The sequence below is a fragment of the Nuphar pumila genome, chromosome 14 (genome assembly GCF_984573655.1).
Source record: "Nuphar pumila chromosome 14, dmNupPumi1.hap1.1, whole genome shotgun sequence".
Lineage (NCBI taxonomy): Eukaryota > Viridiplantae > Streptophyta > Magnoliopsida > Nymphaeales > Nymphaeaceae > Nuphar > Nuphar pumila.
Genome location: NC_143262.1, coordinates 87,665,120 through 87,679,209, shown reverse-complemented (window position 1 = coordinate 87,679,209; position 14,090 = coordinate 87,665,120). Strand labels below are relative to the sequence as shown.

General features: G+C 38.3%; 1 protein-coding gene across 1 annotated transcript; it reads right to left on the bottom strand.

The window, feature by feature from the left end:
- Positions 1-1,190: 1,190 nt before the first annotated feature.
- Positions 1,191-5,831, bottom strand: LOC149817272 (uncharacterized protein C57A10.07-like). The gene is made up of 3 exons (XM_089986777.1): positions 4,583-5,831; positions 1,993-2,117; positions 1,191-1,563 (listed from the first exon to the last, which is right to left on the bottom strand). Exons 1-3 carry the CDS (start codon positions 5,169-5,171, stop codon positions 1,246-1,248), a joined length of 1,032 nt encoding a protein of 343 aa, XP_089842903.1. The 5' UTR covers positions 5,172-5,831; the 3' UTR covers positions 1,191-1,245.
- Positions 5,832-14,090: the final 8,259 nt, after the last annotated feature.

The following is a 14,090-nucleotide window of genomic DNA, read 5'->3' as shown; positions in this document are numbered from 1 at the left end:
ATCCATCTATATCTCGTGCCTGTGGATCTGAACCAATTAATTATTTGGATCCAATTTAGTGAGCCCCAAACCCTAGTATTATCGGGTTGAGTTCATTCCGACATGATCTATTGACAGCCATCAACATAACAAAGAGTATGATAAATGCTCTCAAGTTATGGTGATATGCATATCTCAGTGTTCTGGTTATGGAATAAAATTACAAAATAAATTTCTATTTAAGAATACTAGTTTTTTTTATATAGAAGACAGAGAAGCCACCCCCACAAAAAGAGAGTTGATTGCGCTGGACTATGTCTGCCATGCCTATGGTCTCTTCTTCGGCAGCGTAATAACTTAGGACTCAACAATTAATCCCAAACACAGCTCAGTCGATTAGATTGAATCTGACTCAAGTATGTGTTATAATTCCAATACTAGTATGTGACAAATCAAGACAACCATTCTAATTATTTCACAGTAGGACAATACCATGTGGAAATTATAGCCCAAGGAAAAGCTTGAAATGAATGTAGGAATACGCTGCGATGCTTTGAACCCAAGTAACATGGACACGGTTAAAATGATACGACACACACTATTCACATTATTCTTGTATAATTTCATGCAAAGAATAATATATGAGAAGACATGAGAAGGGAGTAAATTGGAGTTAAAGCTTTGAACATGATCTTATATTGGAATGAGATTATCCAAAATCCCTGCAATCATTTACACTAAAATAAAAGTAATCGTCATAGATTTCGTTTCAAAAAATTGTCCTCTCCTTACCTCCATTTTGTGGGTTTTCCCTCTGAGGGACCGTTTGTTTCCAGCTATGGAAAAGGGTTTTCACGAGAAAAGCAGCGGGTGCTGTGGGAAAAATGTGGGGCCCACCATGGTGCCATGTAAGCTCACTAACTTGGTTTTGTTCTACATCCCGGGGAAGAGGCTGTTTTCCTGTGAAACAAACAGCCCCTTGGTTCTTTAAATCACCTGCTCAGATTCATGTTCATAAAATTTGGCAAGGTTCATCAGAAATCAACCACCAATAAGCCAAATCCCCTCCTAGAATCCATCAATCTAAAGCTTAACTGTTTACTTTTAGTCCTTGTTCATTAGATTTGTGTGCGCGCGCACACACACACACACACACACACACACACACACAGAGAGAGAGAGAGAGAGAGAGAGAGAGAGAGAGAGAGAGAGAGAGAGAGAGACTTTATCTCACTATTTTGTATAGAAGGAGATACACCACTTCTATTAAGACCAGGGCAGTGTGCCTGGGTATGGAAGTGGACCACAGTAAGTGAATAAACCTCGCAATTCAGGGCAACCATTAGGATAGGGAACGGATCGATGGAACGGATCACGCTTCAGTTTCTTTCTGTATAAATTGCCCATACAACCATATGGGTCTTCTTGAAACTGAGCCCTTGCCAATGCTTCACCTCTCTTGGCTGCATCCTTGGATGTAGCTGAAGCCGGAGTACCTACATAGAAGAACCTTGCCTCAGGGAAGCCAATTGCAGCGCGGTGCAGACCCGCAAACCTTTCCTCCTTGAAATCATAGCTCACAACCTAATGCCATCAACATTTGCATCAAAACAGTAACTAAAAAAGCATAATATTATCACTAAATATGATACAGAAACCAAAAGCCTCTATTGCCCTGAAGCATACCAGCTTACATATCGAAGTATGAGCCTGAGGAACATTTAACTGAACTAACAGCAGATAAACCAACTGCAATCATTCCATATTGCTCATTGTTTGAACAAACTGCCCTTGGAAGAAGTTTATGCAGAAAAAAGAGAGAGAGAGAGAGTAAATTTATTAAACCTTAATTCTAAGGGTTTAAGCAATTATCCTACAGATAACATCTGGTTATTCCAACTAAACGGCTGTGCATGAGCATGGTAGCCTAACTGAAACAAGCCTGGAACTCGCTTCAGAAAAAAGGTGAGGTGTGTCCAATATTCTCTAAATAATTTAATAGATGAAACTTACTGTTATATTTTGCGGATATACACCAGTAAGTTCACGAAATCGACAAACGCTAAAAAGAATGTTCTCAAAGCTATCTCTTGCATGCTCTTCTGTAAGTGCTCTTCCCCTGACAGTTGCTTGATTATCTGAAAAATATGAAACGAAGCATATCATTGCAATTCCAGGAAATTAAGTTGGACTCAGTTGACATGAAAACTATGAAACTCTATACCAGAATTATACCAACGGTTTGCATGCATTACTACGTATGACTGGTAACAGACAATCGGAGACATAACAACAAGTTCTGTTGAAAAAATCCATGTACGAGATGCTAACATGCAACACATTCTCATAAATATCACAAGAAACATTAGGGAATAGCAAAGTTGCGAATAGTGCCAAAATTATGGGAACATAATATTAAACATTAATAAGATTTTAAAGCTAAAACTCATAAATTCAACTAAAAATTCCCTGGCAATCCAGGGAATATGACAGAAATTGACCTATTACAGACCCTAGCCACTAGCAAAATTCACAGCTTAGTGATTTGGATTAAAAAATGTAGACATTAAGAACAGGAGTTAGTATCCATGATGTGCTGAATCTGCTGATTAAGTGATTATGTACAGCAGGAAGGTTCGTATGCATAGAAATCATTATGAATGAGGTAACTTTGATCAGACAAATGCAAGGCCAAATCAAACATTCCTCTTAAACATTTTATCAGGAAAAGTTTTTGCATGACTGCAATGCCGTGGTAAAGAGTTGAGGTGTCACAATTTTCCACTGCCATTTGGACGATTTTTCCAGAAGTCATCCTCGGCCTTTTTGCTGATTCCACAAATATCCTGAATGCTAGGAGCAATTGCTGGAACAGGAGTGGGAGCATGGCAACACAATTGAGAGAGAGAGAGAGAGAGAGAGAGACTATTGCTAGATGTGAAGTATGACTAGTACTAAATTGAACCTATACATATGGTCCAATGTTGGTGGGTACCCGATTCTGTTGAGGGATGAAATGAATGTGAAGAGTGACTAGTTATGCTTCCAAGTTATGAAGATCAAGTTCATGACAATGACGACTGAAGGATGATGTCAATGATAATGAGGGAATTAGTTTCTTTCAAAAAAAAAAAAAAAAGACAATGAGGGAATTAGTTAACTTACTAGGCAGCGAAGGAGTGGCAAGGGGATAGACACATACAGCTTATCTAGAAGAAGAGGAAGAGATTGAAAGAGGAGGAAAAGTTTCATAAACAAAAACATGAAGAAGCCTAAAAGAATTATAATGGAGGAGAAGAGATAAAGCTCCTAATGAGTTTTCTCTTTTTTTTTTGCTTAGTCTTTTCATTACTCTTCTTCACATATGATAGATGGTAAATAGTAAATCATATTTATGGTATGGTTTTAAGATGTCATCATGGACTACATTCCAAACCATTTGTGCTTTTAAGTTATGTATATGTCACATTTTTTCAATGTTTTTAGAGTGGAATGTCATTGCAGGTAGTAAATGGTTTTAGACATTTCATACATTGATTATTACAGATGAATATTTTGAACATTTAAATTCTTTTATTTTTAAATGAAAAAATCATTTACAAATGAGGCATTATATACATCCATTGAGGTGCCTGCCTCATCTCACCGAAGGTAATGATGGCACCCAGCCTCATGTTGTTGCCTATGCAGGGCTCTACAGAACTTGACAAGTTATTAGAAATTGATCTAACACCATTGGCCAATTTATAGCTTTGATTGCTAGATATCAAGCCACCTTAGCATTGATGAGTGTTGTCAAGCCACCCCAAACTCAAAAAATCACAACCCTCAACATTGAAGATGTGGTGGTACGTAGAAGGTTGAATCAACCTTGGGTGGACTTAATATGAAGGATATTAGCAGATATAGGCCAAATAGAATATTTATTGAGCTCAGACCATATTTGACTAGCTCAAGAACTATACGAGAGTCAAGTACAGTGCCTCCAATAACGAGATAAAAAGAAAATAAACTTTTGGACTATATACTTATTAAGAAAATTTTTTGCACTATATATTACCTCCTTGAATTTTTGGAGCAAAGGTACTTTATCATGGATAAAAGATAATAATTCAAAAAAAGTGAGTACCACACATCCTAAATTGCTTCACTAGAATCATAGCGCTCCCAGTCACAGATTTCAGCAGCCAGCTAGGTTTTCAATAAATAATACTACTGTCAGTTTTCCACTTAGAAGTCATCAACATGAGCATTTCTACAAGTCACAAGGAGCAGTGTATACAGAACATAATTTTGGCTCAAACTACTTCCTAACCAAACACATGACCATCTGTACTTTAAAGAGAACAAATTTCATGAATCCAAGAGAAAATACACACAAAGGTAATAAAAACTCTAAACTTATAATATTGTGAATATTCTTTTCCCATGAATATTTATTAAAATTTGACAGAAAATTCACTGTGAACAAGTGATTCTCTTTAAAACTATAACCTGAAGGAACCATTATATATACAAACGCTGAATATTTACCATCTTAGAACAGGAAAGTATTCAAAAATAAAATTTAAACAAAACTACAATGAAGAACAGGTTAACTCACCAAACCAGCCCTTCGACTCTGCAACACTCCAGTAACTCTGTGCTTCACTACGAGGCCCAGCGTCCTTACGAGTTTCGCCACCACTGAATAACAGCAAAGCATCCTTATCTTTTGCAGCAATCTCAACCCCCTCCTTGATGTGCTGCAAGAACGTAGCAGCCTGCCCTGGATGCTTTTGATAAGACTCCAAAAACCATGAGTTCTCCCCATCAATCCTCTCGCAACTGGTACTCGTATACACCGAATGCCCCGCAACCATCACAAGATTGCGAAGATTCGCATAAGGATACACGACTGAATCTATTTCAATTTTCTTTTGAAAACCCATACCCCTGAACCGGTTCTCATACCCTGCTAGAACAATGAGAATTACGAGCCCAACCACCAGAGAGGTGAGAAACAGGATAAGTGGGTGGAGTTTATAGTGATAGTGAAGCCGATGGCTGATCGATTTGATCATTTTGAACACCTCCGGTTGAGAATTCTTGGCCCTCCTTGATTTCTTGCTAATCCCAGACTCCAAATCCAACTCGCCTCTTGGGTAAGCGTGGAAGGATTTAGGGCTTCCTTGCCCAAATGATTGACTCATACTAGAATTGAAACTGGCTTAAAATGGCATCAAAACCGAAACTCAAGACCCAGATCGAACTATATTCGAATTCAACAAACAATACAAATAAATCAAAATTTGCTAAAAGATCTATCTTGAGTGACCAACAAAACTTCTGATGCTTATACGATTCAGACATGCACAGGCACCACAATTCAAACAACACTAATTGCAAGCCAATTCCTAAATGGTGCACAAATTGGAGAGTCCAAACAATCTAAGAATGACCCAAGATCAGAAATCCTTCCTATTCCAAATGGGTGTACAAATTTTCCAATCTAATAATAACTCGAACAATAATCAAGCTAATGTAAACACTACCCACAAGAAAATTCAAGAGGAAGCAACATCAGAAATGATTTTTCAGGGGAAAGAAACACAATAAACTTCTTTAAAAAAAAAAAAAACAATACCCAACAAGTGGGAGGCTGAAATCTTCAATGGGAGATCCATGATTCTTGCAATTTTCATGAGAAATATGATACCTTTCTCATTTGGGAAAAGTTGGGGATCTCTTGAAGGTGATGGCATAGAAGGTGGGGATTGAGGGATTCAAAGGAATTGGAATACTGATTCAAAAACCAACCAGGTGAGGATCTTCCAAAGGGTACCAAAGAATGGCTTTCTCCTTGCTCCTATGAGAAATTTGGGTTTCAGGGGGTGACAAATACAAGATTAGGGTGGAGGCGGTGGGTATGGATCGGACCATTCTTGATCCGGACCGGAATTAAAAATTCTTGCAATAGATCTAAATCCGAGTCATGAATCAGGATCCCAATGAGATCCGACAATTTAGGATTGAATCCGGGTCGGATATGATTACAGTAGTACTGAACCCGAGAAAACTTTTTTTTTCTTTTGGTGACAATAAACCCTCACCGAGAACAAGGTCACTTAATGGGCCCACCCCCTGCGAGGTAGGCCCACCGACAACCAAGCCCTTCTGAGCCCACTAGTTAAAGGCACCCGCTCACCAGGTTGTAGGGGTGTCAATGGGTCAGACCTCACTAAAATGGGTGGGTCAAAACCCGGATCTGACAAAGTAATGTGGGTATTGAATCTGGATTTAGGTCCGATCTATTTTTTCATAAAAAATCCATACCCAAATCTGATAAGAATCACATAAATCAGACCCGGTCTATACCCAGTAAAATAATATTTTTTAACTTTTTAAATTTAAAAATTATGGATCTTAAGTATAAAATTTTATAAACCATACCCTACCCATTTAATAATGGGATAGTTAATCAGACCCCTTCTTTGTAACCAAACCCTACCCCTATAAGATCTGATATAAGTCAGGGTTGGATACCCAATCCATTGACACCCCCTACCTGGGTGAATGAAACCTGTAATCAAAGGGTCAGCACCTTCTCCCCAGGCCCGCTGCCACTTGGGTGACCCGGGCAGGTGTAGGATTTCTAAACCTAAAAAAAGAAGACAAATCAGATTTCAACACCATCTGAATCCGGACCTAACATCAAATAATAATAATAATATGTATACGAATCTAAAATAGATCTGATTAAGTTAATCTGAATTGGAGCCGGTTGCACTTTCAAGTGTTATTTAAGGATCCTTATTTAAACATCTGATTAAGCTAATCTGAATTTAAACTGAATTTTAAAGATCCATAGAGCCATATCCGAAATTGGCAATTTGACTCATCTAAACACGTGTTGTAGTTGGTCAGATTGGATGCAGACAGCACTATTGTTGATTTGGGTCTGATTTTAAAGTCGTAGATGATTCAGAACTGAATCTGTTACTGAAACCACTGCATATGATGAAGTAGAGTTCAATTCAGATATGGGTTTTGCGTGATGATGTTAGATCCGGTAAACAAGCGTTGGACCCCATGGTCTTGCATGCAAAAGTAATAGATTCGGGCCCAGTCAGTCCTGACACAGATCCGATTCTTAGACTCTCTCTCTCTCTCTCTCTCTCTCTCTCTCTATATATATATATATATATATATATCGGATGTTTGTCAAGGTTTTGGTGAATAGGCCGAAATCGGTGGTTAATCAGATTTTTTCAGACTCTTTGTTCGTCTTCATCCGTAATAAAAGGGTTCAACACTCGTTCATCATGTCGTCTGAGGTTGTTCATTCCTTATAGCATAGCGGTCAGCCTTACTTTGTTCTTAAATTAGACTTTCATAAAGCTTTTGATTTCGTGTATTGGCCATTCTTATTTCAAATGTTAGCAAATTTCAGTATTGGTCGTCGTTTTTCTGGTTGGGTGGAGGAGCTGGTCTTAAATGCCCAGGCCATGTTAAATATTAATGATATTAGAGGAGACTGGTTCAAGCTGGGGCGGGGTTTGCGGCAAGGATGCCCCCTCTCGCCTTTATTGTTCAATGCAGTTGTTGAGGGTCTTGTGGTCTTGCTTAAGTGGGTTGCAGTTGTTGGATCGATTTTCGGATCACACAGTTTCACAATCATAATCATGATACAAAACATGATATAAATCATAATATGCAGCATAATACAAATCATGATTTTCAGCAGATCGAAACATAAACAGGGAGCAGGCATGTCGGGTTCCACCATATACCAAAATCCAGAAGGCAGCATATGAACAAGCAGATGCACAAAACACAATAAAAACAACAAAAGCATGTTAATATTGTGTAAATGGCTAAGGCATACGAAAGTACTCCCCTTAGAGAAGATTCACCCTCACATACAGTGCAAACAGGGTCCAGCGTCCTTCCCCCAGGATACAATAGCCACGACGATCAGACCGGTGCACTCCGACGGATCATCCTTTGAAAACAACCTCCACGAACCGAAGTTGCAGAAAACCCCTTTCGGGATAACTCAGGAAATAGATAGAGAGAGCAACGGGAAAAGAGAAAACCGCAGAGCCTCTCTTCGAAAATCAGAGTGTCTCAGATGTCTTGTAACCCCAGCCCTAACCACGCTTTTATAACCCACGAACGGTTACAAAGCGTGGAAGGAACCCGTTATAGAATCCGAGGAGACGTGACCCTTTAACGGAAATCGAAGAGTCGAGATCCGTTAAAGGAATCCGAAGAGTCATAACTGGCATGGACTACGAGGAGTCGTAACCCGTTATCATTTCTCATAACCCGTTAAAGAATCCAAATATTCATAGAAACTTTGGGCAAAAAGGTACTTTGGTCTTGATTGGATATGACCATAAAGGGCCAATTACCCGAGCCCGGCCCGGCCCGGCTCAGCACGGCACGACACGGCACGACGGGCGCACGCGCACGTGTATGGTAGTCATCCCACCCTCTTGTTCTCAGGAACAAGTGTAAGAGTTTACATGTGGCTTATAAAGCCCACAACAAACTCAAACATAATCAATATGGGACTATTCCACGTCATCAAAACCACTTTTTCCAAAACAACCCAGTTTCATATTTGAATTCTCTCTCCCCTCACTTCTTACACCTAACAGCAGTATCACATTTCATTGATCCTTTGCAGGTTCTAGACTTCTCGGGTCATATTCTTACTTATACTGATGATATGATCATTTTTAGTTATGCAAATGTTCAGCAGATGCTTAGGTTCAAGCTTATCATTTAGTTCTTCCTCTCCCTATCTGGGCTTTCTCAAAATGAGACCAAATGCTCTATTACCATGTTCAATGTTCATGCCAATATGCTTGCAGCTGGGAAAATAATTTTTAATTGCACTATTTCTGACATGCCTATTATGTACCTGGGCTTGTCGTTACAAGTGAAACACCTCTCTTCTGCTGCATGGGCTCCTACGCTTCAAAAAGTGAAGCACAAATTGCTTTTGTGACAGTCATCTTATCTCTCCATCGCTAGCCGTCTAACCTTAGCCAGACATGTTCTTTCAACTATTCCAGATTTTTTCATGTCTATGTTTGTGATGTCTGTGGGAGTAGAGAAGCAACTGACGTGCTTGCTAGCAGGTTTTCTATGGTCTGGGTGTCAACTTAAGGGTAAGTGTCACTTGATTGGTTGGCGTTCGATGGTCTTACCTCGACGTATGGCTGGTTTAGGCATTCCTGCGCCCAAACTGTGAAGCATTGTTCTTGTCGCCAAGCAATGTTGGTTGGCCCACCAATCGGATAACCCTTGTGCTCGTTTGCTTCTTGCTAAATATAGGGCTTTTGCTCTTATCCCGGTTTGTCTGGGAACCCGGAGTTTGGTGCTCTTGCACTTGCATAAATCATGGTTGAGGGCTTTAGCCTGCTTTAGAGACCATTTTGAGGACTCCAAAAATTTTGGTCAGTGGTTGCAGTGGGCGCTGGGCTGATTGGTCGCTCGAGAATGTGCTTTAGGCGAAGGGTCCTTCTCCCCATTCTCGAGTTCTAGTTTGGTTAATTTTGCACGATAGGATCCAAACCCACAATAAGTTAAAGAAGTGGGGCATTCAGCTCTCAGGTTGATGCGTACTTTGCCAAGCTGCAGAAGAATCTACGTTTCACTTGTTCTGGTCTTGCCCAATATTTGTGAAACTCTTTAGCAGGACCTGGAGGCATCCAGAAGTGTTTGTTAAGGAGGAGTCTTTTGCGCTAGATCTGATCTTGGGCCCGGTTTGTATTAGGCGTAGCATGAGGTGGATGTTCATCTGGCGAACGTGGTTGCTTACTTCTTGGTGGTTTGTTTGGATGGCGCGAAACGATACTCATTTTCGTCAAATTCCAGTTAACATTCAAAACCTTGTGCATAAAATCTTGGTAGATGAATATGCGATCTTGCATATACATCTTAGTGATCTTTTGCTCCCTCCTGCTGATGCTACCTCTCTTTTGCCGCAATCTAGACAAGCAGCTCCTGCATGAGCCCGTTTTATCTGTCTGATGTTCTTTTTCTCTTCTGCTTTCTTTATTTGTTTTGGCTTTTGCTCTTGTTTAGTTCATAGGTTCAACATTTTGTTGATCTTCATGAGTGGTAATGTTGAATTTCTTTGGGCTCTCTCTCTCTCTCTCTCTATATATATATATATATATATATATATATATATATATAGAGAGAGAGAGAGAGAGAGAGAGAGATGTTTTTTTTAATATTTACATAAGCTTCAGGATCAGAGACCTAACTGATCTGGCTTTGCTTGATGTCCTTACCATCAATGTCTAAGTAGCGTAAAAACTTTGTGGGCTTACCCCTGCCCTCAAGGAGTCGTCACTCTTTGGCTTATGCAAGGGGTGATGTCCATGGGATTTGAAAGTAGACTGCGTGAATAGTGGCCTAAATTCCATCCTACTAAGCCATACCAGTGTGACAAATATCATGAGATTTACGAAAATCTTGCGATAATATCATGAGAAATTACTTGAAAGTTTAAAACAGCAATTTCTTGCGAGATTTTCAAAACATCATGAGATTTATGAAAAAAACATAAATACCGCGATTTAAACGTGATATTTACATTTTAAACGGCTATTTATCACAAAAAATCATGTATTTTTATTTTTAAATAATTTTTATTAATAGTTTCTTATAAAAATAAATTTTCTATTTTTAAATTTATTTTTTTATTGCAGAGATTTTGCTGAAAAAAATGCGAGATTTATGGAATTTTTTCAATTTCTCATGAGTTTTTGAAAAATGAGAAATTGCCGATAAAAACATTTGTCACTATGAGCCAAACCCCTTTGGGGGCATATAGAGAAAAATGTTTGTATGTACAAAAGCCTTTAGATTTTTATGGTGCAAGTTGTTTTGATTCATTGGGGACTTGTAGATGCATTCAACATATTCAAAAGGGCAGGGATTGGATTTCCCATCCATTTGAAAGTACTGGACATTGTAGTCAGACGAATTTTGAAGCCTTCTAAAACCCTACATAGTAGCAATTTAAAAAATTAAGAGATGTCCCTGTTAAGTAAAAAACATGTAGATGTTTGATGAAAAAAGAGCATACTTGTTTTAAAGTCATTCATGCTTAAAAAAAAAAAAAAGAGGTACTTGTACCTAGAGAGAGAGAGAGAGAGAGAGAGAGAGAGAGAGAGAGTAATGAATAGGCCCTAAACAATTGATCTTCTAAAACTGTCTTAAACAGCTAAGAAGGACAAAGTTTTGAGTGTTTGCATAATTTGAACTCAGTAAATGTATCATTTATACAAGTCACTAGAATATGTTAAATAGAAATATGTGAACTGGAGTATGATCTAAGATCTTCATGAGTTTTTACTTTATAATGAGAAAAAATGGCTCAATGCTCATTTGGATTACAATATGACTAACATCTGTTAGCTGCAATCTAGAATTCTTTAAAAAAAACACACAAATCAAGATAACTAATGATCTAATAAACCCAACACAAGAAAGATAACAATAGCCAAGAAAACACTGTAACAAACCAATTAGTACTAGCAGAAATGCAGGAAAAAGTTCAAACACATTCATACAGTAAAATTAAAGTCCAAATGCAAAAAAAAACAGTCATATTAAGTCAGGTAGTTGTGGGGAGCCACCTAGGGTTTTCCTCGCTTTGGCGAGGGTCCTTCGTCATAAAAAAAAATTAGCTGGATCCAGACCTAGTTATGATGATGTTGTCATAAACCCTTTTATAAACATGAGCTCCACATGATTATAAGTTAATGTAGAAGGCTTGATTGCTGTCTCAATTCATGATCTAACACAAGCTCCAGGTAATCAAGCCCCAAAATAATGACTTATCCAATCATATTTATGAAATTAAATTATACATGAAAACCAAAAATAATAATAATAATTAAGTTTGTAAACCAAATGTCAATGAGCAGATAAGCTTCGAAAAAGAAAATATTTCATCAAAGCCGAATCTTTGGCAGATTTAAAAGAGTAATCTTATAAACAATATAAACTAAACATTAAATATTCTATGGTAAGTCCTTCTAAGTGCTCGGATTGACAACCCTATCTTTCACCTCCAAAGCAGAGATAAAACAGCTCTTTCTTCTTTTTACCAAATTAGAAAGATCTTAAACCCCAATGCAGAACAATATCTTTCAATGACAAAGCATGTAAAAAATATATGGATAATAAAAAAATTTTAAAATATAAAAAAATAACTTTTATAAGAAAATATAAATAAAATACATTTAAAATAAACATCTTGGGGGTTTTCATGATAAATATCTGCTAAAAACATAAATAGCGCGGTATTTATCATGGTTTGAAAATCCTGCAAGAAATTACCATTTAAAAATTTCAAGCAATTTACCGTGAGGTGAGATTTTTTTAAATTTCGCAATATTTGTCATAGAGCTGACATGAAAGCCACATCAAATTCCAGTGTTTTTCGATCCGATGAGCGATTCGGTAGAGAGAGAGAGAGTGTGAGAGATGATGAGAAAACTGAAAGTTAACGGAAGCGTTAGGAAGCAGATCAGGTCATGCTGAACATGAGCGTTTTTTCTCATGCCGACATCGTGGCCGTCTGTTTGCATTTTGGATGAATGTCACATGGTTTTGTTGACTTTTTAGCTTTTTAAAATACAAATCGGATGGCCACGATGTCGGCATGAGAAAAAACGCTCATGTTCAGCATGACCTGATATGCTTCCGAAGCGTTATGGGCCACGTGACATTCATCCAAAACTCGTAACCGGCCACGATATTCAGATGAGCAGAAAACTCATTTTCAAAATTACCTGATCTGCTTCCTTAGGAAAGTGACTTTCTTATGGAAGAGAGATTCTTTCCTAGGAAAGAGCATCAAACAAATGCCCAGCCCTTTCAAGATTGTTTGGTATGTGCTGAAAAGGTCCAAATTTAGAGTCCATAAGGATGACTTGCTTGGGCCCATAGAGTGCTAATTAAGTACTGTGCTGATTTTCACTAACCGATCCAACTATTATGAGCCGAGCTTAGCCTATGTAGGCGGTCAGCTGGGTTGGGCATTGACTTGGGTGCCTGCTGGGTTATCGGGTGTCAACCTGAGATGGCAGGGTTTGTACAGCCTATGCGGTTTGAAACTCTGACTTGGGCCTGACCCATCTGAGCATTAAACTGGACCGGACTTGAGTCAAAACCGACCAAAAGAGCCCTCGACCCGATCTGACCCAAACTTTACAAGATCTGGGCTCAGACTGAACCAGATAATATGCCCGAGCTTAATTCAACCCATTTGGATCATTAACCACCAACTATATACTTGTTCTGTTGGTTTTCAGCAAACTGTAAAAAAAAAAAAATCCCCCAAATTTAGTACTTTTTTATTTTTTGTGATTTTTATTCTGTTGTTAAATTTGTATCTTATTCATTTATTTTTGTGCGTTATCTTATTTGATAATTTATGTTTCTGATTTTACTTTTTTTTTCTTAAAAAGATAAAGCTAATTTCTTTCCATAACATATAGCAAGCATTTGTGGTTATGGAGATCGGGTCCTGTCCCACTTTTAGGACCATTCCAATCAAGGTCCATCCCAATTTTCTGGTGACATCATATGAGTGTCTGAACCCCGAGAATGGGTGGGTAACAGGTAGGGCAGCCCGGTGGGCCAAGCCGACCTGAACAATCATGGGCCGAGTTTGGGTCAAGGTTTTAGGCCCTGACCAGTTAGCTACTGGGCCAAAATCTGACCCGTTATGTACATGGGCTGGGCTCGGATCAGCCCACAGGCTACGGGACTGGTCCGATTGGCCTGAGCTACCTTATTAATTTTTTTAATAGTTATTGGCATAGTAACTTTATAACTATTATTATTTAATTAATTAGTTGTAGTGGTTTATTATTATTTAATTAGATAATTAGATATGTGCATTAATGTTTATTTAATTTATTATTTTTGTATTATAAAAATTAATTTATGAACTTTATACAAAAATACCTACAAATGAGTTTGGGTCCAGTTAGACAAAACCGTTAAATATTGTTCATTGGGCCAATATTGGGCTGGGTCATGGGCTGATCTTCAAACTCGAGCTCATTAAAAACCGGGCCAAAATCTGACCT